Source organism: Zonotrichia leucophrys, chromosome 2 (genome assembly GCF_028769735.1).
Source record: "Zonotrichia leucophrys gambelii isolate GWCS_2022_RI chromosome 2, RI_Zleu_2.0, whole genome shotgun sequence".
NCBI lineage: Eukaryota > Metazoa > Chordata > Aves > Passeriformes > Passerellidae > Zonotrichia > Zonotrichia leucophrys.
The window spans coordinates 78,478,020-78,505,890 of NC_088171.1; the positions used below are offsets into that span (position 1 = coordinate 78,478,020).

General features: G+C 39.8%; 1 protein-coding gene across 1 annotated transcript in view; it reads left to right on the plus strand.

Annotated features, from left to right (window-relative positions):
• Positions 1 to 26,111, plus strand: part of MYO10 (myosin X) — a 162,880-nt gene extending 136,769 nt beyond the window's left edge. Inside the window, exons 23-41 of the mRNA XM_064705478.1 lie at positions 827 to 1,036; positions 1,338 to 1,377; positions 1,810 to 2,712; positions 3,938 to 4,061; positions 5,345 to 5,588; positions 7,798 to 7,893; positions 11,290 to 11,383; positions 12,154 to 12,209; positions 13,742 to 13,884; positions 14,324 to 14,518; positions 15,597 to 15,754; positions 17,059 to 17,182; positions 18,174 to 18,471; positions 19,182 to 19,389; positions 19,973 to 20,109; positions 20,914 to 21,034; positions 23,387 to 23,839; positions 24,205 to 24,396; positions 24,672 to 26,111. Coding sequence (XP_064561548.1) covers positions 827 to 1,036; positions 1,338 to 1,377; positions 1,810 to 2,712; positions 3,938 to 4,061; positions 5,345 to 5,588; positions 7,798 to 7,893; positions 11,290 to 11,383; positions 12,154 to 12,209; positions 13,742 to 13,884; positions 14,324 to 14,518; positions 15,597 to 15,754; positions 17,059 to 17,182; positions 18,174 to 18,471; positions 19,182 to 19,389; positions 19,973 to 20,109; positions 20,914 to 21,034; positions 23,387 to 23,839; positions 24,205 to 24,396; positions 24,672 to 24,782 — 3,907 coding nt within the window. The 3' untranslated portion in view covers positions 24,783 to 26,111. The remainder of the gene's footprint in view (positions 1 to 826; positions 1,037 to 1,337; positions 1,378 to 1,809; positions 2,713 to 3,937; positions 4,062 to 5,344; positions 5,589 to 7,797; positions 7,894 to 11,289; positions 11,384 to 12,153; positions 12,210 to 13,741; positions 13,885 to 14,323; positions 14,519 to 15,596; positions 15,755 to 17,058; positions 17,183 to 18,173; positions 18,472 to 19,181; positions 19,390 to 19,972; positions 20,110 to 20,913; positions 21,035 to 23,386; positions 23,840 to 24,204; positions 24,397 to 24,671) is intronic.
• Positions 26,112 to 27,871: the final 1,760 nt, after the last annotated feature.

Sequence of the window (27,871 nt, forward strand, 5' to 3'; positions counted from 1 at the left end):
AAAACAGCAGCTAAAAATACTCATGAATAATGCAAAGTTTGAATTGTTTTAATATAATGAATAGGATAATGCAGAAATTTGGAAGTCAGCCAGAATCTATCTGATTGTATCATGGCATTAGAGCCATGGTAGGAACTCTAGTTGGATGGCACCTAGTGGGGCTGCCCCAAGTCACCAGCTGAGATCCTGATTTATCTTTGCTTCTTCATGGTAAGAAAACAGAAGGAAAATAAAACTAATCCATTTGGTTCTTGGAGATGAAGAATCTGTGTTCTGATTAATGTTTGACTTGATTGCCTGGCTTCATGCATTATGTGTTAGGTGGAGTTGCTCATCCCATCTATTTATTTCTCTGCTTTTTCTATAAGTCAGTTGAGGATAGTTTAAGGAAGCTTGTTTGCATAATGAGGTAATTTCTTTTCATGTGCTTATTAGTCCTGTTCTTATATTCTGACCAGTATGTTACTTAAAAACAATATCCTTTTTTTATGCCAGCTGTCTTGCTATGCACGGTCTTTCTTTTCAGAGATGTGGGATGGCTCTGTATATTCTTTCTCTGCATGTGTGCACACACACAGAACTGTCTTTTTAGCAGCTCCTTGGCAGGGGCATAAAAACATGTAAGACATGTGCATTTCCTTGATGAAGACACACAGGGTGCTGTCAAGAAATGAGAGAATCTTGCTTCTCAAAGGGACAAGAATGTGAACAGTGGGGGAGCTAGCACAGAGCTAGAACTATCACGGGCTCACTATTGCAGGTCACCGAGGCAAGATCCCTCACAACTGTTTCATTACAAATTTGCTTCTTTCTTTTCTCCCCCCAGAAAGCGGTACAGAAAGGTTCTCTACTATGTGGTTGTGATACAGAAGAACTACAGAGCATTCAGTGGCAGGAAGAAGTTCCTGTGCCTGAAGAAAGCAGCCACAGTCCTTCAGAAGCAGCGGCGAGGCCAGCTTGCTCGTCGTCTTTACAGGGAGAGACTGGAGGAGAAGCGGAGACAGGAGGAGGAAAGGAGAAGAGAGGAGGAAGAAAGGTGCAGGCTCTGGCTTATATCCCTGTCCTGCCTGTGCCTTGTTAGGTGTTGGTCTAAAAGCCTTTATTTCAGGCTGTTCTTGAACAAGTGATTTTGGAAACCTTTGCTGCTTTTGCTAAAAGACATATACAGCTATCATGGTGGTTTCATAGTCACAAACAAATTTGTTGTGATCTTATTTTTGGCTGTCTGTTTCAGGTGGCAGATGATCTCTGTAAGCTGAGCTATTGCCATAGCAAAGGAATGCCATGAGCTTATGTTGAGCTTGATTGACTGACTTTTTTTCTTCACTCACTTCTAGGGAAAGACAAAGGCAAGAAGCAGAGCGTCTTGCCCAGCAGGTAAATTACATTCTTAATACTTTCAGCCACCCTGTTTATTTGAGTATCTCAACCCAGCAATTAAAAAAATAAAAGGTACCTGTAGCATTAAAACTAAACTAATTACAGGAGCTGACAGATAAAGCCAAAGGAAACTCAATATAGTTTGCATGGAAATTTCTTTCACCTGATGCTTCATTTAATTTCCAACAAAGATTGAATTTTTCTGCACATATTTGAACTTCCTCTGCTCAGCTATCTCTGAGCAAATGTAATCACGCTTTAGTTTGTTTCTTTTTTGTTCCTTTTCATTTCTTGCTGATGTGAAGACAGGGCTGCTTTTAAATGAATGAGCATGGTGGAGTATGGAGTTTTAGAAATAGATTTTTAAAAACAAGTTTGCATTTAGGAACCTAACTTGATTTTATTTTGTTTCATTTTATTTTTATGCAGGCTGAAGAAGAGAGAAAGAAGCAGGAGCTGGCTGCCATTCAGAAAGCTCAGAAGGAGGCAGAACTGAAGCAGGAGGTGGAGAAGCAGAAGGAAAGCAGGCAGGTGGAAGAAATCCTGCGTCTGGAAAAGGAAATCGAAGATCTGCAGCGCGTGAAGAAGCAGCAGGAGCTGTCCTTGACAGAGGCTTCGTTACAGAGGCTGCAGCAGCGTCGCGATGAGGAGCTCCGGCGGCTGGAGGATGAAGCATGTCGAGCAGCCCAGGAGTTCCTGGAATCTCTGAACTTCGATGAGATTGACGAATGTGTCCGAAACATTGAGAGGTCTCTCTCTGTGGGCAGTGGGTATCCTGCTGAGCTGGCTGAGCAGACTGGAAATGCCTGCAGTGAAAAGCCCAATTTTAACTTCAGCCAGCCATATCCTGAGGAGGAGGTAGATGAGGGCTTTGAAGCCGATGATGATGCATTTAAGGATTCGCCCAACCCGAGTGAGCACGGCCATTCTGATCAAAGGACCAGTGGCATCAGAACAAGCGATGATTCCTCAGAAGAGGATCCTTACATGAATGACACCGTGGTGCCAACAATTCCTGCTGCCAGCGACGCCATGGTCATACCTCCTGCCCATGACACAGTGAGTCTTCACAACTCTTCCAGCGGCGAATCCACCTACTGCATGCCAGAAAATGTATCCTGCAGACCCCCAAATTCTGTGGAACTTATTTCTCCTGATGGAGACTATGATTACGACCAGGACGACTACGAAGATGGTGCTATCACTTCTGGCAGCAGTGTGACCTTCTCCAACTCGCACAGTAGCCAGTGGTCACCGGACTACCGGTGTTCCGTGGGGACCTACAATAGCTCTGGAGCGTACCGGTTCAGCTCTGAGGGAGCTCAGTCTTCTGTAAGTAGCAGTGTTTATGTTATCTAATAATTGATAGGTGCTTTCTGATTATTTGCTTTTCCCTGCTGTGCAGCTGTAGATTCACTGTAGCTGTTCCTAGAAAACATTGTGTAGCTTGATCTGCTCAGAGCACCTTTGGAAATAGTGGTCTGTTGCCATCTAGATGCCACTGGGGTGAGTGCATTAGAGTCAGAGGCTGCTCCGATGCTGTTTGCAGTCCTGGGCTTTTGCACAGACATGGTTTTAACTGCTTTAATGCAGCACTGCATGCTACTTGGTGAGGAGATGAGTGCACAGCAAAGTTCTTCTGTGTGCATGTGTTTCGAGTTGGGGCACCAGGTACCATGTTGGGGAATTAATTTCAGGAAACCTAAATTTAGTTATGTGTGTAAGTTGCAAGAGTATTGAAGAATAAGATGCTTGCAGAAGTCCCTGATGTGCCAGGTATATTTTGAGATTATTTGGAGAGTAAAGTTCACACAATGGAAAATGTTTAAATTACTGAGGCAGACACACATTCTGCAGAGAAATTTTTCAGTGCTGTTTACTGAGTATACTGTGGTTTCCTTCTACTAATATTTTTGAAAGAATATGGTTTCCTCTACCACTCAGCCAGTGTTTCTGTGAGACTGTGTGATTGGGAAAGTGAAAATGTATTTCAGGAACACTGACTTGTTTAGAAGGAAGACTTTAATGATATAATATCTACTGCATTTTAGTCAGTGATAAGCTTTTCAAGAGCCATTGTGGGTGTTGGGGTAAGTTGACAGTTCTTGCCTGAGGAGGAAACACTTTCAGTGTCTCTGTTGAAGATGCCTTTCTGCTGCATGACTCTGGATGTGTGTCAGATACAGAACAGAAATTCTGAATTTCTGGGGTGAGGGAAATCTAGTACCACAGCTTGTGCAAGGTTTCCTTTTCAATACGTTTTTAAGCTGTTCCCCACAGCACTTCAGTGAGAGGGGCAGGTAGCACAGGATAGCTTACCCTGACCGTACTCTAGCAAAGGGATAACTTTCCTGAGCCTCTACAAAGCTTTTACACAGATTTATTGTGTAATAAAACAGTTCAAGCTGAAACTTACTCCTTTCTTTGTTAGCTGGGTGAAAACCAATGAGGAACCTTCCAATATATAATGAAATGTTTTAGCTAGAGTTTTCTAAGCCAACTTGATCTAAACTCTTTCCTGAGAGATTATGACCTTTCTTTCCTTTCTTGTGTATAGTTTGAAGACAGCGAAGAAGATTTTGACTCCAGGTTTGATACAGATGATGAACTTTCCTACCGGAGGGATTCAGTCTACAGCTGTGTCAGCCTGCCCTACTTTCACAGTTTTCTGTACATGAAAGGTACTGGATGAATCAGAATTTGCTAAATAGACAAAATAACCAGAAGTATTTATTGTATATTACACTCCCAATTCCTGTAGAGTTAAGCTATTTTCTCATTTTTCAAAGGAAAAGTGACTTTATTTAATTTGAGCTATTCTCAAGTTAAGTTACTTGCAGTGGCTTATATCTAGCAATGTTATTCCCCTCTGCAAAAAAAGATCAATATTTTGGGCTACCTCTGTTTCATCTTACATCTTTGCTGTCTCACAAACAATGAAATATTCAGTATACATAGAGAAAAATAACTCATAAATCCAATTGTATCAAATTTTCAGGAAAGCTGATTCCTGCTGTCAAAACCTTGTAACACAGACAGCATTCTACATTGCAGACCAGTTTTACTGAACTTAATCAAAATCCACTTTGGATCTGGAAGACATGAAAAAGGTTACATGTAGCAAAGGGGTGTGAGAGACTGTGAAAGAATATACACAAGAGTTCTCTGCTTAAAATTCTTGGGTTTATCTTCTGATTTTTGATAGCAAATTGTAATCTAGCTGGATCCTTTTATGATTTCATCACTATAGTATACCTTATTTAGGTATAGGAGCAGTGATGAGTATACACACCACAATGTTTATGTGAAAAATAATGCAGTTGGCAGTAGCACAGCCTTTACTTTCTGACATAGTAGCAGTCAGTTTTTGTGGGATGAGAGGAGCATATCAGTTTGGTTAAGGTTTTTATGACTGTGCTGTAACTCCAGTGCAAAATGTGCATTGCCTACTGTATGGCCACACTTTGGTGTGACTGAGCTCACACTGGTGTATTTCCTGCTCTAAACATAGCCTTGTCGGGTTTTGTGGTTTTGAGTTAAACATTGTTACCTCCTAATAACCTGGAGAGAGGCAAGAGCTTAACTCTAGATTTTTTTTAGATTATCACTGAAATACATTGAAAACAGTCTTAAGGATCAGTCTCATGTGCAGCAAGGCTTTTCAGTAATTTATTATTATAGATATGTTATGTATATGTAAATGTAATTATATGTATGTTTCCTATATTTTTGTAATACAGAGACTTACTACAATTTATAATTTAAGGGTGTTTGGATTGACAACAATATTGGTGGCCAATAAGGATATGCCAAACTGAGGTTTTGTGGCTTACAGCAGACACTCAGTTTAACTGCAGTGTTGTTGGTCAGCACCCTCCAGTTTTGGTGCTGTTCACAGCATCTGTTTTATGATAGAGCTGTTTGTTTTCACTGCATCTAAACCCACATTTGTGTCTCTTGCCAGGTGGCTTAATCAACACATGGAAGCGACGCTGGTGTGTCCTGAAAGATGAGACCTTCCTGTGGTTTCGGTCTAAGCAGGAAGCACTTAAGCAGGGCTGGCTTCACAAAAAGGGGGGTGGATCATCTACGCTTTCCAGAAGGAACTGGAAGAAAAGATGGTTTGTTCTCAGACAGTCCAAGTTGATGTACTTTGAAAATGACAGTGAAGAAAAGCTAAAGGGTGCCATGGATGTCCGAACTGCCAAGTAGGTTTACACAGTTTTATGTTAGCCATGGTTCCTTCTAAGCAGTACTTGGGGCTCAGTCTGGGAAGGCACTGAGTGCCCTGCCTACAAATTGTGTGAGTGCAAGCAGGAGAGTGTGTGGGGTGAAGTTAGTGAAAGCAAGTGTTGTCCTTACTTGGCTCTCTCTTAAGTCTAGAGAGTGCTCCAGAGCTCAGCCAGTGCCAAATACTTCAGAAAAATGCTGCAGTAATGAACCCATCTATGCTTTCTCCCAGACTAGAGGCCCTACTTAGTCTGTAATGATTCCCAAGGCAGTTTGGGGCATGTGGCCAAGTCTGTAGCTGCAGGCAAACCCAGAATGAAGAGGGTGGAATTAAAAGGCCCTGAGTATATTGAAGTTTGCATGGGTCAAAGCAGAATCTTCTGTATGTATTTAGATTTTTTTTCATGCTTTAAATAATTGTGGTAGTGTAGAAAAGTCTTTAAAATGCATATATTCATTAAAAAAACAAGATTACTAAACCTAATAGCTTATGCCTTGTTAGCTGAAGTTCCTTAAGCCTTAGAATTTTACGCTTCCCGAAGCACACAGAAAAAAGAATTTTCTACTGGATGGTTTTTTTCTTTCTAAACAATTTAGGATTATCTACCTAATTTAAAAGAATTAAAGTGTGCTAACATTAGTTGTCTCTTTTCTCTATAAAGTGTACCTAAGCTTTCATCCAGAGTAGGGAGAAACAGAAATGGCTACTAACACTCAGTTCCACTCTGTGCCTTGTAATCTGCAACTATCCAGTTTGTTTGTTACTTTAACAGAGAGTTTAAACTAAATTTTAATATTTGATTAATCTTTTCTTTGGCAATCCTGGCTTGAGCCTGATTTCAAGTGGGACAGAAAGGAGTTTCAGTGAGAATCCTGACTTGCTACTGAAATACAGTGAGCTGCTGGTAGTCAAGTAAATCTCTGAATAGAAGCTGAAGATCCTCCCTTTTGAATTTTTTGTTAAAACTCAATTTGAGTTTGTCTCATGTACCATAGCATTTATTTAGCATATTTTTCTAATATATTCAATCAATCATTCTTTTTTTTTGTTGTTACCTCATTGCTTCACTGGCTGTGCCCTATAGACGTTCTTTGCTGCACGTACCTTTAAAATTATCAGACAAAGGTTACTGAACCTAGTTTGAACTGTAGGTTCAGTCAATGACTATTTGTTTATAAATTAGCTAAAAGAAAGGGTACATGTATTTAAAGAATTCTGTTTCGCAAAAAATAAACAATAGCTTTTCTAGATAGTGTTAATATTTACTGAGTGCATTCCTTACCTATAGTGCAACTCATGCATTTCACCACTCTCTATTAGAGACCTTGTTCAATTTTAAAAACAGGGAGGTATTCTATTAGACATGGTTACTGAGAGGGAAGGAATCAAGCAGTACAAAATTACAGTTTTTGTATTGATAGTAGATAGATCATCCTCATGAGTCTGATATGCAGAGCTTGCATATATTGTTTGTAGGACAGAGATTTATGAGAATATATGAGCTGGTTAGAAAATATAGCCAGTTAAGGAAATAGTAAGCTTCAGGCAAATACAGCCAAACAACAAGAAGGAAATTAAGTTTATTTCTTCAAGGTACAGGGAAATACAATGTCATACTTTATTTTTGCTAAAACCTTCACAGTTGTTTTTATATCAATACTTAGATGTCCAAACTAAAAATTAGAAATATGTAATTTTTCAGCAGATGAGTGCTCAGATTTTCCTGGAGGTCATGTTTGGAATTGTCCTTGTGCTGACTCACAACCACACAGAATCACTAATCCAGGTTTTGTTTGCTTTCAGTTTTCAATCTTCAGCAGCTTTCTTTTAGAATTCCAAGTATCACTTGGTTATGCAGTCAGTTCAGAAATATATCCATTTCTTCCCTCAGTTATCTTTGCCTCTCTTGGGGTTTGATAATGCTTTGCCTTTTCTTTAGTTCTTAGAATGGTCACATTGGTGTAGTGACATTCAGAGCAGTTTGAATATTTGTACTGTGTGGGCAGAAAACACAGCTGTAGTTTGGCAAACTAATACTGATAAATCACATTGTGAGTCTTGCAAATGAACCTGATGAAAACTTTGTTATTCTAAGTATCAATAGTTTGTGAGCTTCTCAGCAGAACATAATTTTCAAAATGTTGATAATCTGTAATGCTCAACATTGGTGATTTCCTTTCTTTCAGAGAGATTGTTGATAATACAGGCAAAGAAAACGGTATTGATCTAATAATGAGTGATAGGACCTACCACTTAATTGCTGAATCTCCTGAGGATGCAAGGTATGAAAATCATCAGGTCTATCTTCTTTTGCTTTTCTTTTCCTTTTTAATGTAATGCTGTAATGAACCCATCTATGCTTTCTCTCTTTTTAACCTCTGTGCCATTCTGACTTTGGCTTGTCACTAATTTGTTTGAGCACTGTCACAAAATATTTAGGCTGTGTCAAACACATTGCATTTGAGGCTTTCTGAGGAGAAAACCTTGTGGCAGACAATTACTGGGAAGACTGAGATTGCCAATGAAAATTTGCCTAGAATTTGGCTGTTACCCATGTGTTGTTGGCAACTTTCTGAAATACAATTTGTAGAGAGGCAGTCATTAGCCACTGATGCTTTCCTTGTGGATTACCCTCCTGTGTTTAGCTGCATCGATCAAATCAATATTTGAGACCCTGTAGTCTGTCTGAAATAAAGCATTTTGTTCCTAGGGGTGGGGTCTGTTTGTTTAAGCAGAACCTAAAACTTTTTCAGATAGAAGTTGTAATGCAGTCACTGTATTTTAGAGCAAAAGCATATTCATGTATGAGGAGTGTGTAAGAGAGTGCTTCCCTTTCTGCATATTTAAAAAGGGTCTTGCTTTTGTTGCTAAAGGATCCATATCTAACCATGGGGGAGGCAGGTGGGTGAGGAGCAGGTCTGACTTGTCCGATCAGTTGTAGAGCATCTTAAAAAAAAAAATCCCCATGCTACAGTTCATGCAGGATAATCATATGCTTGCCTAAAAAAATCAAGCATTTAAATAAAGTTAAGTTAGTAATCAGAGCTTATTACCCATTGCCTTGCTGCCCCAAGGCCAGAATACAGCATGCCTTTGTCAACATTACTTGAGCTACTTTGCTCAGAAGCCTCAAAAGTTCTTCTGTATTCTGTTCTTTGCAAAGGTGGAATGCCCTCCTACATCTGGGTACAGATGTAGATGTAGCAATGCAAAATCCATCCTCATTTTTTTTGGTATCCTTAAAGTTATCCTTGAAATTACTTAGGAGCTTTCTAGCAGTTACTGTTAAGATTCTTGTGGGATGTAAGCATATTTTAAAATGAAGGCTTAGCTAAAGTCTCTTCTACCAGACTTGTGTAGGTGCCCTAGGGACCAATAAGCAATTATCAGCACACAGACTTGTCTGTTGCCATGCATCTCCTTCATTTCTTTCTTAAAGATGGAGGAGGAGACACTATACACCCTTGTTGTGTATAGTAAGAATAACAAACCATCCAGGTTAAATTACCTTTTGCCAGTGTATTTCCTGTTTCTTTTTTCTCACTCATCCCAGAAGACTTAATGAGGAAGATGTGTGAGGATTTGCAGACAGGCTTAAGTCAAAGCCTTGTTAACAAAGCATTGTGAAAAGCAAAGTATGAAACATTGGGCTGTGTTTGGTCCACATCTGCTATTGGAAAAATATTTTGTACTTGGCCTGGATCAGGATCTGAGGTTGCTTTTTGTTCAAATTAGGGGAAAAACCAAGAAAAACATCCTCTTCCTCCCAGAAGAGGTGTTACTATTATTGAAGAAGTAATGCTTCAGTGGGCAGCTATTGCTGAGGGTTTGTTCCTTTCAAATCCCTAGCCTTCATCCCTATTTCTGTGTTCTGGGACTCAGCTGAAAAACAAAGGAGGTCCTGAGAGGGAAAAAAGCAAAAATAAAGTCTGCCTTTGTTTTTTGCGAAGTGCCATGGTTCATTTAATTTTCATTGTTTACACAAAGATTAAATTAAATGAGGAAAACTCTGAATTGTTCTTTAAAATCCATCCATTTTTATCACTAGATGTACATACAGTGCTATGAAGATTTTTTTTGGTTTTTTTTTGTTTTAATATTGAAATAAAAGTTTCACTTTAAATACATTTGCAATTCCCGAGCCCAGGAAGGAAAGACTAATTTAATTTGTGGGAATCTTTTGGTTGGTGAGGCTTAGCTTCCTTCAGTTTCTTTACTTCAGTTTCAACTTTACTTCAGCTGGTGGATCCTCCTCTCTAGATGACAGCTTCTCTCCTTTTTTTGTGCCATTGCCTTACATACAGCAAAGTGTTAAGTACAGCCTCTCTGTGGGTGTCTCTGAGTCTTAAAAAAAGAATCAGAACCAAATATGTTCTCATCTGCTTTATGGTCTGGCACTCTCAATCTTCATTTTTCTTCATTGCTTGCACTGTTTCTAATAAAAGCGTGAGCTGATAAAAAGAATTTGGAATATGGCAGTGCTGGTACTGTTTAACAGCCTACACAGTTTTTCTCAAGCTATTTTAGCAGTTCAGTTTCCAGAAATCTACATTTTGGGGGAACAGTTGGTTTCTGAATGCTGGAGTTAAGGAGGCAGCTTTTCAGTGTCGTAGGCAAAAATTCCATGACTAAAAGCAATTGCAAAGATAACTTTGTATTTAAGTCCAGTAGTTTTGTATTAGGTTGAGTTTTTCCTCAACCCCATGGTGGTGGAGGAGCCTCTGCAGCAAAGTGAGGAGTCTGTTTTAAAGGCTGGGCTTTTGATCCCTTTGAAAACTTGGCCCCAGGTGCTTTTCATTAGAATGGCAAATTCATATCTCAAAGAATGGCATTCAGGAACCTGTTGAACAGGCCAAGCTCTGCCCTTAGATTTCAGTGGGACTCCTTAGAGCAGTTGAGCTTTATCATATACAAGTGACAGAAGGATTGAGGTTTCCCAGAAGTCAAAGGTGTGGTTGGAATTAAATCCATCTGCAATTGCTGCTCAGGACTAGGGGCTAAAGCACTGGAAACCTTCCTGGCACTTTTCCTGTTGTGGATCTGTGCAGTGCCACTGGAGTGGCACAAATTTGCTCATCCTTCTGGCAGCTGGATTTTTCAGTGCTCCATAGAGAACAAAAACTGTAGAGGTATTTCCTTGGGGATTTTGTTCTTTTCTTCCCTCTCAGTTGTGCTTCTACAGAGAGCTCAGTGGACTTGGGTGGTCTTTGCAGAAGTATCACTGTAAGGAATTACTACCAGTCACGCTATCAGTGACAATTTATAATCTGCAGCACAATTTATAATCTGAAGGGTGAGATTCCTATTAAAGGCTTTGTGTGTAGCTTGGAATGTATTTTATTCCAGATGAAATGTGGAATGTGTAACAAAGACTCTCCAAGCCCTCACGTTTCAGTGTGCTTACAGCGGTTTTTCAGAGATGCCACTTGGTGTACAAGGTACTTTTTGTCAGGAAGAAGGGTGTGACACCAGCTTGGATGGGAGATCTGGAGCTGCTTGCTTGCACCCAGTGTTGCTTGAACTGACATAAAGCCTTGCTGCTTTTATGCCTGTTGACAAAAGGAATCTTAAGCAATTTCAAAAACCTGCAGAACCTGCTACATCTCTGCAGAACAAAGGTGACAGAAGGCTTGTGCAGAGCCAAAATTTTACTTAGACTGCTGCCTTTCTCTCCCCAGCCAGTGGTTCAGTGTACTGAGTCAAGTCCATGCGTCCACAGAGCAGGAGATCCGGGAGATGCATGACGAGCAGGCAAATCCACAGAATGCTGTGGTAAGTCTAAATCTGAAGAACTTTTCAAACCAAATATTTTTAGGAAACAGGGCCACTGTGGTGGCCACAGCCTCTGAGACTCACAGCCTACTTAGTTTAAATGTGGTGGTAGCTGTGACACTGGCTAGAGCTCCCATGTCTTTGGTCCTGTAGCTGTACAAGGAGAGAGTGTGACTTCTGATTCCTCTCCCGTCATTCACCTTGATGAAAAATGACTGTTGGTTTTGGGAGTAGTTTTTCTGGTCCACTTCCTTATCACATCACAGTGTATGCTTGATTTTGAAATTCTGCAAAGATATTGTTAGTGAGTAAATTAAAAACCAAGAGTTAAAAATTTGAGATTTCTCTGATCCTGCATTTTTCATTCTGTACAATATATATTGGTAATTAATAGAATACATCTGGAACATAATATCAAGCAAAGGAAAACAAAAACTTCTGCTTAATGGCTTTAGAAGTTTGTTTTGAGAGGATACCATTTCTATGGGATGGCAGTTTTCAGTGAAAAATTCAAGCATGTTTGGCAGCACAGAAAAGAGCAGATTTTGAGCTGCCTCCATCCTAACTACAAATAATCTTTTACTGGATCTATTCATCCAAGTCTCTTAGTTTTCCCCTCGGCAGTTTTAATGGTTAGGAGAAGCTGATGCCTAAACCTGCCGTTCATTTTGCTTCAAAGCTGCTGCTTCCTTCTCGTTTCTCAGAAGAGTACTGTGAAAAATGTAACAGTGAATGTCTTCCTCATTTTCTGGTTGGATATTTGTTTATAGGGTACACTCGATGTAGGACTAATTGATTCTGTCTGTGCTGCTGACAATCCAGATAGGTAAGTCAGAACCTTGCCTGGTGACTTTCTATTTCTCCTGTCTCTAGCCAAAATCAGACACTTTAAGCTTTAGTCTATATTCTACTGGCCAACCATGTATTAAAATGATTCATTATTGCCTCCCTTTTCATGGCACTAAACATCACGTGTTAAAACATGAAGTAAGAATGATGGTCCCTTTTGGGGGGGGCTTCAGTGATTTCCATGACACTGCTTCATACCTGAATTCTTCAGCTCCTAAAGTGATCCAAAATTGGAAGAGTATATATTTCGTTCATTTATACAAGTAATGTTCCTGAAAAAAAAGAACAGCTGATTTTTGAGTTCCTTAGTAATGTAGTAGACAGAAAATTTAATTTTAATGTTTTTTTTCTGATCAGCTTCTCCTTCATGAATTTTATATTCTTCAGGGATGAAAACTACTTCCCCAGAATAAAAATGTGTCATAACAAAGAAGTCAGTGCAGCATAAAAAACCAACAAAGCTGTCAGGTTATTCTTAGTTCTTGAACTACTAATGGTGTTAAGGGAAATAAAAAGTAATCTGGGTTCAGACTACAACTGGTTTATAAGGTTACTGGATGTGAGGTGTTATGGGAACTGCAGGAGCGCACTCCATTTTTTCCTCACTGTGTACACATGTAAAACAGCTGTTTTTAAGTTAGTGCTTTGCCCTTGGCCTGCCAAAACACTGATACCAGAAGTAACAGTGAATTTACAAGCTCAGGTTTCCTAAACCATACAACACAAATGTCCAGAGCTTTCACAGTTTTAAATTACCATTTTACCATTTCTCCTGCATTATGTTAATGCAATAAGTTTTTATCTTGTAAGCATTTTTCACATGGATTTTTTAGTCTTGTCTTTTATGTCCATTTTGGGGGTTTGCTCCAGATGAAAAAATTAATGGTAAACGGTTAAAGCAAGCATTGTAGACCAAGGAACCTGCCTGTCTGATCCAGAGAGCCATCAGCACACTTCTTTTGGACTAGTTCTTCATGCTTCAGTGAATCCTGGTGTAGGATTGGGTAAAAGCCAGACTCTCATTAAAAATAGATGGTATTCTCTGTAAATTGGGTTGCACTGCATTAAAATAAAAGAATAGATATTCACATGCTGCTTTACTATAGACCTTTGTATACTGTAGTTTGTTTTAGCTAATGTAGCTACTGAAGCAAATACTAAATAGATCTGACCCTGAAACAGTTCTGATTCACGTGCAAACTGATTAAAGTTTGGAAGTTTTTTTCACCACAGATTTAATTTGAGATATGACAAGTTGCAGTTTAATGTAAGCTTTCCCACCATTTCCCACCATAGCCCTTGCATTTTGGTGTGAATGTAACATAACTGAGTCTTTTGAAACACTTAATATTTTTCTTTAGCTGATAACTAAATGATGCATTAGAGGTGAACAGTTTTTTTCTGGATAGAAAATGCAAAAGATGAACAGTTTTTATGGTTATGGGAGGTGAGATAAACAGTATATATGCTGATTATAAAGGCTGTTTCAATTCTCATTTATTTTCATAGACCCAATTCATTTGTGATCATCACTGCTAATCGTGTTCTTCACTGTAATGCTGACACTCCTGAAGAGATGCATCACTGGATAACCCTGCTCCAGAGGTCAAAGGGGGACACTAGAGTGGAGGGACAAGAATTCATTGTGAGGGGTAAGAACTGAGTGGGGCAGTAAATAACATCTGTTATGCTTTGAAGAGATTGTCCCCACAATACAATGTGGGCAATATGCCAACAGGATTAGTGTTGCAGCCTCGTCTTCCTGTGGTGGGCTTAACTCACAAATTAATACGGCTGAAATTATATTCTTGCTGTGCCGTGTAGGAAAACACTGTCATGATGACAAAGGTGTTTTTGTAAGCTGACAAGATAATTCTTCCAGTGAAACATCAAAATGGAAAGGTTTTCGTATTAATTTTGTCTTTACTTTTCATTGTTTGAGAATTTTACTCAATGTTGGTTCATATGTGAGCTTATCAATTCACGCAATGTTTTTGTTGTTGTTGAAAGTATACAACTTACTTTTAGCAACCTACTTTTGTCCAACTATGTCCAAGAAAATGAAGTGTGATTCAAATGTGTCCTTAACAGGGTGGCTACACAAGGAAGTAAAGAACAACCCAAAGATGTCCTCGTTAAAACTAAAGAAGCGTTGGTTTGTTTTGACACACAATTCTTTGGACTACTACAAGAGTTCTGAGAAAAATGCTTTGAAATTGGGTACACTGGTCCTGAACAGCCTCTGCTCAGTGGTCCCACCTGATGAAAAAATCTTCAAAGAGACAGGTAATTGGTTGCTCTTGTTCAGGTATGCCTTCTGTCCTTCTACTTAGCAATGCAAGAAACAAGGCATAAGACTATTTTAAATGTCTTATTATGGGTGTAGTTCCATGAACAAATCCAGTTCCCAAGTCACTGAGGTGTTCTACAGGGAATTACTAGGTGAAAAACAAAGTAATGTATAGAGAAGTAAAATTTGTTCTCACCAACATTCAAATTATCACAGACTGGCACTGCAGCCGAGTTAGTCTGAGCACTTATGCTTACACATCAAACACGTGGGAGAAGACATGGATAACACTCTCCTCAAACATTATTTTGTGTGGAACCATGAGGGCCAGCATTGGAGCAGGTATAGGGAGATGCAGAGTAAGAGTCCAGTTTGTGGTAACCTACATACTACACCTGAGTCAGCTCCACTGCGCACTTTCAGAACTGGTTTTCAACTCAGAAGCGTCTGTTTGCAAATGAGAAGTGACTGTTGACAGTCCTGTATTATCTCATTGGGGTCACTGGCACTTCAAAGAGGCTTTCACTAGTGAAAGATGAAACACATTTCCTTTGACTGAATCTGTTTCATAAAAAGCCTGTACAGTGATGCAGAGAAAGAATTTGAACTGAAATGCTCTTCCCTTTCTGTCATAGTTTCCACTTCATTGGTGTAAAATTAAAGGTAGAAGAGGTAGTTTGTGCTTTATGCCTGTTTGTATGTGTGCCACAGACTATGAAAGACTCTTGCTACAAAGCAAGTCTGTCTCAGATTTTCCTGTTACAGACAGGACTGGAGAAGTAGGGCCTGCAAGCTACAAGGACCTAAGAGTATTCCACAGTATTATCAGTGGTGTCTTACAGTGATTTTTACTAAGATCACTGGGTAAAAGAGGGAGCTGCATGATGCATAGTTGTAGTCTGAGGCTACTCCTAGTCTTCTTTGAAGGAGAAAATCTCCTTTAATACCACAGTATTTGTATTATGATACTTAATAACTCACACACTTTTAGTTCCTGAAAGACTTCCAGCATGATCTGGGCTGCAGTCTGCTGGGCTGCAGCTTGTGTGATGAGCAGTTTTGCTGTTGTGCCAGGTTACTGGAATGTGACCGTGTACGGACGCAAGCACTGTTACCGTCTCCATACGAAATTGCTTAATGAGGCGACCCGCTGGTCAAGTGCCATCCAGAACGTGATTGACACAAAGGCACCTATTGATACTCCAACTCAGCAGCTCATTCAGGATATTAAGGTAGGCACAAGCAGGATGGCATGGGGTGAGAAAGAATGGTTCCTTAAATCTTTGTTTTGGCTTTGCCACATTGGGTAATAAAGCAGAAAATTATGTTTTAATTACACAGCAGCATGGGCTAAAATTGTGAAACCTGAATGTCTTCTCTGACCTGATAAAGGAATTTCTGTCTAAACAGTAGAAGAGCAAACTTTGAAGTGCAGCTTGGAGGGCAAGAGGGATAACTTTTTTCCATTAAAATAGTAACAAGTTTTACTGGTTTGTGTAACTTGACAGGCTACACCTGGCAGTAGAGCACATTGTTCAGATTCATGAGTTAGCAGATGTGTTTGACTCTGTCCACAGTGAGCAGCACACTAAGATGTGGACTAAACAGCTCGTCTGACTTTTTTTTTGACATTATGGTCCTTTTCTTTTGTTATGATAGCATGGGCTAAGCATCTCATATCTCTGTATGATGAGAAAAACATTCAGTTAATGCTTACTGTTTTACAATCAGTAAAACAGTGATTTTATTGTTTAACTGATTGTAAAACATTGCATGCTCAGCCAGAGAATGTCCTTCTGGAGCTTTTTGCTAATGTGCATTTATGAGAGGATGAGGATTCTCACAAGAGACCAAAGAAATAGGCAAGAGGGGAGAACTGCTACTGACCTTTTCTCTTAGAGAGTGCCACCTCTTCTCTTATGAAAAAGAGGTTTTAAGTTCTCAGTTCCAAGATTATGAATGCTATTCTTCAGAGCAGGAGAAATATATGGAATTCAGGACTGATAGAAGACAGTGGTCACACATCTGTCAAACCTGGCCTAAGAAGAACAGTAAGAGTGGTATTTGAATGTGTAGAGTGGATTTACAGCAGCACTTTGGACTATTTTGTTTGGTAGCTTGTGCAGTTTCTAACTGAAAGGCCAATTAGTTATGCTGGAGAAATGCTTTTAAATAAAGCTTTCAAACAGGTATCATACTTCCCATTATGAATTGGTGGACTAAAAATGAATATAAAATGAAAACACACTTCAAAAATTGTTATGATACTTCATTTTGTTGTCCTGCAGCTCTGCTGTGGTTTGGTTTTTTTACTGCACAGATAAAGCAAGCCTATCCAAGGCCAAGGTTGGCAGGTACTGAGCATTCATAGCCCCACAGCAAGGCATGGCAGCCACAGCATCCACAACTGGATTTTGCACCAAATGGTGTCGGTAACACTGATTGCTCAGTTTTTTACAACCAACCTGAGGGCACAAAACATTGCATTATTCTTAAAGCTGGACCCCAAAACCTCTTTTTTTTCTTACTCCAATAGGAAAACTGCCTGAATGCTGATGTGGTTGAACAGATTTACAAGAGGAATCCCATTCTCCGTTACACTCATCATCCATTGCACTCACCCTTACTGCCACTGCCATATGGGGACATCAATCTCAACTGTAAGTTTGTCAATAATAGAACCACTTTTTATTACAAAGGACTAAACCAGAGGGTGGATTTTTTTAAGTCTACCGTGAAGTAATGTTGGCAAAACTATGATACAAATAGACAAGTTTCCCTGTTTTCTTTTGAGAAGAGCAGTTTGCTTGCATAGAGCCATGGGCTTGTGGTGTTCCTGCAAGAGTGTAACAGAAGGGAAGGTTGCTATTGCCTACAACAATACAGCTCAGAAGACTGAGTTTGAAAAGTCTTGCACTGAAATAAGCAACTATACCCGATTCACTCAGTCCCTTGAATCATATTCTCCTCCTAAAACTATTGTTGCTTCCTCCCCCCTGCAGGAAGTCACAGCAGCCACAGCTTCCAATTAACAGGTGTCCATTCTATACGATGGGACAGGAAGCCTTATTTATGGGAAATAACATTTAAGAGTGTTTTAAAAAGTAATGCTTTGTTTAGTCCTGAAATGAGTGTAATCATCTCTCTTAATATTCTCAATTCAAATACTAATTTAGAAGTCACTTTTGAATAAAGGGTTCAGAGCTATTGATGACTGTGAACTGGGTGTCTTTATTATCTCATTGAGGTCACTGGCACTTCAAAGAGGCTTTCACTAGTGAAAGATGAAACACATTTCCTTTTACTGACTTGGATTGGGTTATCTTAGTTTGCAACTGCATATTAAACAAGATATTACTCAGACCAGAAGTTTCATCCTTGGGAGGAGGCCGGGAGGTTAATATGGAGTGTGATATGGCACTTCAGCAGTGTCACTTTTCAGGTGTATCATAAATTACATTTGGAACAAATCTCAATAGTGAATAAGCTCATAAAATGAGTTTGCATCATGCATTTGAAATGGAAAACACAGATTATAATATCCTGCATAACAAGGTCACAGAGCAGCATTAAGCAATTTCTGCATTAATCCTGGGTCTGTTCCTTTCATATCTCATCTAAGCACGTTTCTACCAATATTTATTTTTGTAGTACTGAAAGACAAAGGCTACACAACTCTGCAGGATGAAGCCATCAAGATATTTAATTCTTTACAGCAGCTGGAGTCTATGTCTGATCCCATCCCTATAATCCAAGGTATCCTGCAAACAGGACATGATTTGCGACCTCTCCGAGATGAGCTCTACTGTCAGCTCATCAAGCAAACCAACAAAGTGCCTAACCCTGGGAGTGTGGGGAACCTCTACAGCTGGCAAATACTCACCTGCATGAGTTGCACATTTCTGCCCAGTCGCGGCATCCTCAAATATCTCAAGTTTCATCTCAAAAGGTGAGAACCTTTGGTCTACTAAAGCACCACAACTTTTAACGGTGTTTAAATATCTAGAAGTGAGACTTGTATTCACTTAGCAAACTGGCTATGCCAAACAGTGAATCTGAAAACAAAATGTTACAGGAAAAGTGTGTGTGAGTTGGTCTGAATGGAATTACACACATTTGAAGAATCAAGCAAGATGCCACAAAGTTGAATGCACATTTTGTTAATGTTGGCAAAAGGGGCAGTTCTTGTAACTGTATAAGCTTAAATGACTTTCAGCCCATATCCCCAGGTCCCATTCTCACCTGTCCAAACCAACCTGATAAGAATTCTTCATCCCACTTACCTTAATTTTATGAGATAGGCATTGTGCACATAAAAGAACAGAATCTTATTTAAAGATGTATTTGAGGTACAAACCTATGATTGCAAATCTGATTTTAAAATATTAGTGAACATTAAATAATAACAAATCCTTGTTGTCAGTTCAACATTAACCAGAATGTGGAGTTCCTCTTGCTGTGGTGCAATGGAAGAATGCAGAGTATGTCCTTAGGAAAGTTAGTGCACCAACAAACTCAATAATTTAAAAGTTTTGTCTATACTTGGAGCATTTCAGTTAAACAGTATACTGGATACAGAAATAATCTCAGGGGGAAAAATTCTCAAATAAGCAAATTTAGCAGCTGGCAGCTTAAAGTAATAAGCTTTGTCTCTCACAGGGTTCGTGACCAGTTTCCAGGCACCGAAATGGAGAAATACGCACTTTTCACGTACGAATCTCTGAAGAAAACCAAGTGCAGAGAGTTTGTGCCATCGCGAGATGAAATAGAAGCACTGATTGGCAGGCAGGAGATGACATCCACAGTTTATTGCCATGGTGGGGGCTCCTGTAAGATTACAATCAACTCACACACTACAGCGGGAGAGGTGAGGAGTGGTGACAGAATGTATTTGTAACAAAATCAGCGTGTCCCTTCCCATGCCAGTCCCAGGCAGCCATAGTGCTGCACTTTGGAAGCTCTGGGGCTTTCTCTGCCAGTCTCTCCTTTCTGGGAAGGAAAGGCTTACAGTGCTGTCCCTCCCCACAGTATGTTCTGGAGAAATCCCTGCTATAAAAACTCTGTGCTGCAGAGGCTTACCCAACTGTAGTTCCTTCTTACAGGAAGAATAACAAGAAACACTAATCAATTAGGCAGAGAGCCTAATTATTGGAGAAACTTTAGTAGACACTGATGTGTATGATAGCCAAGCTGCTTCCTAAAACTGGAAGACTCTTGCTGAGTTGGTGTAATACCAAGGGTTATATCTGGCCAGGAGATAGCACATACATATTCTGAAAGAATAAAAATGACAGTGGAATTTGACAACAATTAATAATGCTGATGAGAATAAGTTAATAACGTTTTTAGCCTAATGTAAAACCTAGCTCTAATTTTTTCGAAGTATCTGTCTTACTCTGTGGTACTGTTTTTCCATGCTATGGTTTTTTCATGTGCTGTCTTTCTGTTAGGTGGTTGAAAAGTTAATTCGTGGCTTGGCCATGGAGGATAGCAGAAATATGTTTGCTTTGTTTGAATACAATGGAACTACTGACAAAGCAATTGAAAGCAGAACCATTGTAGCTGATGTCTTGGCAAAGTTTGAAAAGTGAGTGTACCTCTCCTTCTCTCTTCACTCTAATAAGTAGCAATTAAATAAATTTCCAATGTCAGTAATGCTGAATTTTCTCTTTGACTTGCTTGTTTGTGATGATACAGCTGAATTACACATGTGGCCATTTCTGGAACAAAAGATCTTTTTTTTAGTTTCCTTAAAAGACTTAATAGCCACCTATCTACTTGTGTTGGTTTTCCTCTTTCCTGACACCAGTAGAGGGATATTTCTCATCACTATTTCCCCATTTTCTTCTCCACTACTACAAATTGTTCCACTGTTACTGGCAATGTGACTGTGAGAACTGAGCTCCAGACAGTCACTGCCATTCTGTTAGCTAACTTCATGTGGAAGTCACCACAGTACAGCTCACAACATTTCTCTTACCAGTAAAATTGAAACCACCTATAGAACTATAGTAAGAAAATGTAGTAAGTCTAAATACCTGTTTGTCATCCTAATGTTTTATGCATGGCAGTCGGCCCCTGTTATCCACATAAAATCAGGGGAAAAGGGAGTCTTTTAAGTGTTATGCAATTCTATAACAGGACTTAATAATATCACTTTTATTAACAGCTGATTCTAAAAATCAACATTTATTAAGAGAATATGGGTTACAAACCTTTGACTTGAGAACTGAACCAACATTTGTCCTTGATTTTGCTGTAGGTTTTAAATACACAGACACACATAAAGCAAAGTTCAGCTGATGCCTTGTTTAGATTCCACAGGGAGCAATTTAGAAAAGAGTTTGATTTCACAGATCTGATGTCTCTCTCTCTTCACACAATGATGCAGACTTGCTGCCACTGCTGAAGCTGGGGAGATGCACTGGAAGTTCTACTTCAAGCTCTACTGCTTCCTGGACACAGAAAACGTCCCAAAAGATAGCGTGGAATTTGCCTTTATGTTTGAGCAGGTAAAGAACAAAGATTCTGTTTTGAAGCACTTTAAAAAGGAGAGAAAAAAGTGTTCTAGGCAGCAAAGAGAGTGTTATTATTTTGCTTCTCTTCAACCGAATGCACCACTACTCAAGCATCAAGAGCAAAGGAAGCAGTTCAGTAGTCAAAATAGGCCTATCCTGACATAAGTGAAGCACATATGATTTTTCTAAGCTGCATAAAAAAGAATAACACTTGCTTTTAATTTTCCTCTTCTTAAACCATTTTCTGGAGAAATTGTAAGAAATAAAGTGAAAAAAAGTGTGACTCGCAACAAATTAATTAATAAGAGATTCCTGCTGGCAACTGTACGGAGCTAATTGAGCAATAGGTTTTTATCTTGTCAGAAATGGATCATTTCCTAGGTGCCACAGTATAATAGTCCAGTCCCAGCAGTAAGACAGCTATGATGAACAGAAATCCACTCAGTGAACATGCTGAGCCCAGAATGAGGCTACACTGCAAAACATAAACTAAATTGGTTTCTAATGAAAATTAAATGCATCAGCAGCTGGATTTCTATTAAATCAATCCCTGTAGTTACTCAGAAACTCACTGATGGCTTTTATTATTGTTGATTGATGGTATCCTGTTCTACTATATTGCAAATGATTAAAAATTTTTCCAGTAGTCATCTTCTTTCAGTGGACACTAGAAACAGATAAAGATTTCTGTATAGGATTAAGATTTCTGGCTCTTTGCAACACCAAGACACTGACATTCTGTTGGTGAGCAAGACTGATCTGATCAAGAACTGATGTACCTCAATTTTCATACATATGAAGTGTTTTCCCCTTCTACATCTTCCCTGTAATAGAGTATTTCTTCCCTGTTTAGTTTAAGTTTTAAGACACCATATGACACCACAAGTCTACCAAAAGGGTCCTTCCACAACTTGGTAGCTCAGTGCAGAACTGTTTATTGTTGGCTGAAGGATCTGGGCGGTAGGTTGCCCTGGCTGGGCTTAGACACACAGCCATTCTGTCTGTCGTTACCTCTAGAGGAGTCATTCGGTGCCTCTGTTTGGGATGAAGTTCAAACAGCAAGAGGAAAACCTCTGAGAACTCTGCATCCAATCTGCTACATTGCATTATGGGCTTAAGAGGCAGATTCAGGCAGTTTTCAGTATGAACAGCTAAAACAAGCACATTTGCTGAAGCAGATTGTTTTCATGTGGCATTCTGTGCTGACTAGTGTTTAGCCAAATACTTTATGTCATGCCAAAACCATTAATATTTGTTATAAAGCATGACATTCAATCCCTACCAGCAATATTACAGCAATACCTTGAAGAGGTAACATTACATTCTAACATCAGTTCTGTTCTATTTTTTCTAATTATCTGCTTTTGATGTCAGTCATCAACTTTTTTCAGACAATTATGAAGATTCCCTTTTGTCATCAGTTTTAACTCTGCAGTCTCCATTATTTTAGTTTGAATCCTTTAATGATCATAAGGCACTGAAGAAAATCTTTTAGTTATTCCTCATTAAAATACTGTCCTTCCATTTCTAAAAGACAGCTCCTTCTTCTGCATGTGTACAAGCTCAGGTAAACCATTTTGCATGTTTAAAGGCACACTTTGTACACCTAAACAAACTAGTTGTTACTTAGCTGTGTGTTTACTAAGCTTGCAATTCCTGGATCTCCAGACACGATGGGTGTTTGTTTGCTCTACTGCTGTCATATGAAAGAAAACACCTAGCTGTCCACATTTTCACAAGTTTGAATGAGTGTGCAGAGAGCTGGGATTTTGAAAGTCTTTTTGGTTCAGAATCTCATCCCCAGTGCTACAGAGCACTCTAATACGTAGATGTTGTACTAACCTGATTTGGGATTCATTGAAGATGTATTGTTCCCCCTCAGTAAAATGACGAAGCTGTCCTAGAGCTTGGCTTCTTTGGCTGGCAACATCAGTTTTCACAGCCAGATTATTGATAGCAGTAAACAAAATTGGAGAACCCATTTCTTCTTAATGCCCTTGAACATAGATGGCTTCTCCTCAATCAGATGTTTAGATCCTGTTTTCTCCCCTTTACATTTTATTTTCCTTTTTCATTGTTCAGTAACTCTTAGCTATGGGAGTTCACTAAAAGCTGTCCTAGTAAAAGTAATTCCATTTAGCATGTTCCTCAGTTGCCTTGCAGTTCTTCTGGTAAACCCAATCTTATCCAGCTTAAATTTGCCAAGAGATTTACCCCATTTGATTTATTTAATGGATCATTTATTTCAGGTCCTGGGTTGCCCTGGGAGTAAATCTGCTCCCCTTGTTTCTCATATTTCTTTCAAAGGCTGCTTTATAAAACGCTACCTTTTTTTCCCCTTGATAGGCTCATGAAGCAGTGATTAAAGGACATTACCCTGCTCCTGAGGAAACCCTCCAGGTCCTGGCAGCTCTGCGCCTTCAGTACCTTCAGGGAGATTACACCGTGCACACCACCGTACCAGAGCTGGAGGAAGTGTATCCCTTGCAAAAGCTGAAGTCTAGGATTACACAGTCGACCAAAACATTTACTGCACCAGAGAAGGCCGAGAAGAAACGAGCCAGCTTTCTTGAAGGAACACTGCGCAGGAGTTTCCGAAGTGGCTCTGTCAGCAAACAGAAGGTTGAGGAGGATCAGATGTTAGACATGTGGGTCAAAGAGGAAATCTCAGCTTCCAGGACTAGTATTATTGACAAATGGAAAAAACTCCAGAGGATGAATCAGGAGCAGGCCATGGCAAAGTACATGGCTTTGATTAAGGAATGGCCTGGCTATGGTTCAACACTCTTTGACGTAGAGGTAAGACCATATGAACATTCAAACTGCAGCTTACACTGTATAGGTGATGATTTCTTTCCTGAGCAGTGAAACCATAGATACAGTATCACAATGCTCAGACAGCTGATGTAATAAACTTGGAGCTATTAAAAGCCTACTCCCATTAGCAGGCACTGTAGCTATTTAAATCCACCAGTTAACTGTAAAATAGAGGGACAGAATGCTATTCTGACAAGTTGCAAACAACTATAAGTATAAAAGGCTACATTTAAAAAGGAACAAGCAATATGCACTTTTAACAAATGGTAACAGACAAAAACATCAACAGTAAGTGTTGTGTGGCTCCCACTGTTCCCCTTGCCATTAATTTACTTTTTTTCCTCTAGTGTAAAGAAGGGGGATTCCCACAGGAGCTGTGGCTTGGAGTCAGCGCTGATGCAGTTTCTGTCTACAAGCGTGGGGAAGGAAGGCCTCTGGAGGTGTTCCAGTATGAACATATCTTGTCATTTGGTGCTCCGCTTGCCAACACCTACAAGATTGTGGTGGATGAAAGAGAATTGCTTTTTGAAACTAGTGAGGTAAGAGCAAGGCAGTTTTGTTACTGGGGTCTTCCTGTCCCGATAGCCAGGCCACTTAGTAATTCAAGTAATGGCTGCAAATGTTAGAGATTTGTTCAAGATCCCTGTAAAACTAAAGGGAAGACAGAATAAGACAAAGAGAAGTCCTGAATGTTTTTGTTTAGCTGCAAAAGGGTTTTGTTGAAAGCTTGACAGTTTTATATTGTTGGTGTCCAAAGAAATTCATTCATATACTGTTACCTCACTGAGAACTGTGCTCTTCTTGCTCTTGGCAGGTGGTTGACATTGCAAAGCTGATGAAAGCTTACATCAGTATGATCGTGAAGAAACGCTACAGCACCTCTCGATCCGTGAGTAGTCATGGAAGTCAGGGCAGCTCCAGGTGAAAACAAAACCAGTTCTACTGCACCCTAAACAGAGTACATCACTCCTTGGCCTCAGAATGACCTGGGGACATCGATCACCTTTGTTGACGAGCTAACCAAGAACCGGAGTTTCGACGGAAAATATCTTCACACAATGTTTTAGAAAGACCACAGGGGGGCAGGGGAAAATCAGCTGAAATAGTCACATACCTAGAACTGCTGGCTCATTCAAAACTTTCCAAAGCATTATTACCTTCAGTTGATGTAACAAATGCCTTAAGACTGGATCCACTGCAATGCAAGCAGTAATAAGTGCCTTACAATATTAAGCCTAACTTGTATTGACCTAAAATTGCTGATAAAAGTCAAGAGGATTTCCTTTGTCCTTTCAGAACACTGAAAACAAAGTTATACTCATCCATTCTGCACTAATCTACTGGCCTGTATACAGATGGGAAGGGGGAGGGAAGAAGAGCAAGGTATATTTTTTTGGAGTGCTGCTGGCAGCTTTCCTGATGGACGCCAACACTTTGTTTCCCCTTGCTTCCATGGATGTGCACACTGTGCATGCATATTAGAGCTGTCAGTAAAACTTGACAAATTTTATTCTGTGTTTCACAAGTCTTTTGAAGCAAAGGGAATAAGTATGTGCAATGGTGTAAACAGTCTTTCTGTACATTTTAATAGTTCAGAGTTTAGTTGTTACAATTGTATGGTTACTTTTTAAGCAGTTTTATTAACAAGTAAATTCCAAGATTTTCATACACTGATTTTACTTTTGCAAATATGTATTACCATATAAGTAGCAGAAGTCTGCATTCTGTATCTGCTGTATGATAAAGAGAGATGTAGCTGAGAATATTTATAGAATACCCTAATATGGAAATACAGTTATCAGTTCAGTTCTCCATAATGTCAGCTTAAGTTTTTAATATTAATTTTTTTCTTTGAAAGACATCATGTTTTATACTTCTGGCTGGACTCCTTAACCCAGACTGACTGCCAAAGGCCAGAGCCCTTCAGAGTTGACTAGAGAAGGCAACGTTATACAATGCAACTGCTTTAATATTTTAATATTTTACCTGGTTGCCTGATGAAGGTTCTTGACAGTACCCTGTAAATAAATTGGGGAATATCAGCTAATAATAATTTGATTTTGGACCTTTATTTTTGTACAGAAATACTGTAATATAAGGCAAAACTTTGTTCAAAGGTATCTTTTTGTCCACAGATTAAAAAAAAAAAAAAAAAAAAAAAAGAGACCTGAAAAACCTTACTGTTGTTAAAAACCTCAGCCTTTAAGGAATCATGCCTACTTACTGGGAAAAAAAAGTCCAGCAATAAAGGAAATATATGTAATGTGCTCTGTTTCTATTTCCTACTGAGTCAGACTTGCAACAAAATTTTATTTTCCTGTCTTCTCAGGAGGCAAGCCTACTGCACAGGCTACATGTGTGTGTGCATGCGTGCTTTTGCTTGGAAAGGTGCATGTGCTGTGTGTTGTTCCAAGGCAGGTGTCCTTGCCCATGCAATGTGTTTTTACATGACACAGAGGGAATGCTGAGCAATTCCATGCCACAGTGAATGTGCAAGTGAAGCTTTTGCTATTTGTGTAGCCATGATGAAAGATGGCTTGTTTCATTAGCCAGGCACATCATGGCAGGGCAGCATGCACTGCCCTTGTAGTGTACATAGCCTTTGTAGGCTACAGTGCTTGCTCTGAGAAATCCTCCACCCTCCTTCCACTGCCAGATACTTCTAGTCACTTCATCTGTGACACCACCCCTCAATCCCTAATTTCATATCCCCACCCTCCCAGAAAAAGTAAACTTAAAGAATGTAAGAAACTATAACTTCAATATGTATGGTTACACACACACACAGTATCTGAGACTGACTTTTTTTTTTTAATTTTCCCATATGCAAGTTGATTAGAAAGAATTTAGCTGCTCCTAGAAAGACATTCTTGGATTGGCACAATTGATACATTTCAGCCAGCACAGCAAAAACGTTCAATTTTGCCTGTGTGTAAACATTCTCAGAGAAGTCCCTCCACACCAACCCAGGAGTACACAAGATTACAGTCTTCTACAGGACCACAGTCTTGAGAAGCAGACACCACTACCTGATTCATTTGCCTCCTGACTGACTTCTGCGTGCTCTCAACCATTGGGAGGGATGTTTGCTCTTGGTCAGTGCACAGAAGTGCCTGTCACTACATCATTGTAATTAAGAGCTTCTCTTCATTCATGCCAAGCCTATGAACCTGCCATGCAAATCTTAGTCCAATAACTCTTACTGAGGCAAAGAGAAAAAAAATCCATAATTGTCGATACTCAACAGAACAAATGCACAGATTATCAAAATAAATACAGCATAATAGACAGACATGAGTTTGGAAGTGGAATGCTTGTCCATGTGCTTGGAACTGACCCCAGTTGTGGAACTGCCACTCATCCCCCCTCTGGAATATGGTGGTTACCCCAGCTCTGTCAAAAACCCTCTGGGAGCACACATTGTGGTCCCACAGCCTGGTGAAATACAGCCACACTGAGGAGAGCCCAGGAGCCCACCAGCCAGGCACCCTCAAGAGCACAGGCCTGGGCAGAAACCATGCAGACAGGCCTGGGAATAGTGTCAGCTGCAATGGAAATAAAATTGTACAGCTACATCTTAGTATGCCCTGAAATCCTAGAATTGCAGAATGGTTTGAGTTGGAAGGGACCTTAAAGATCATTTAGTTCCAATCCCCTTGATGTGGGCAGGGACACCTTCCACTAGAGCAGGTTGCTCAGGGCTCCACCCAGTCTGTTCTTGAACACCTCCAGGTATGGGGCATCCACAGTTTCTCTGGGCACCCTGTGCCACTGCCCCACCACCCTCACAGTAAAGAATTTCTAATATCTAATCTAAAGCTGCCCTCTCTCAGTTTGAAGCAATCCCCCCTTGCTCTAGCAATACAAGCCTTTATAAAAACTCCTGCTCCACCTCTGCTGTAGTCCCCTTTAGGTACTGGAAGGCTTCTCTAAAGCCTCCCTGGAACCCTTACCAGGTAGAACAACCCCAATTCTCCCAGCCTGTCTTCATAAAAGGGGTGCTCATATCTCTAA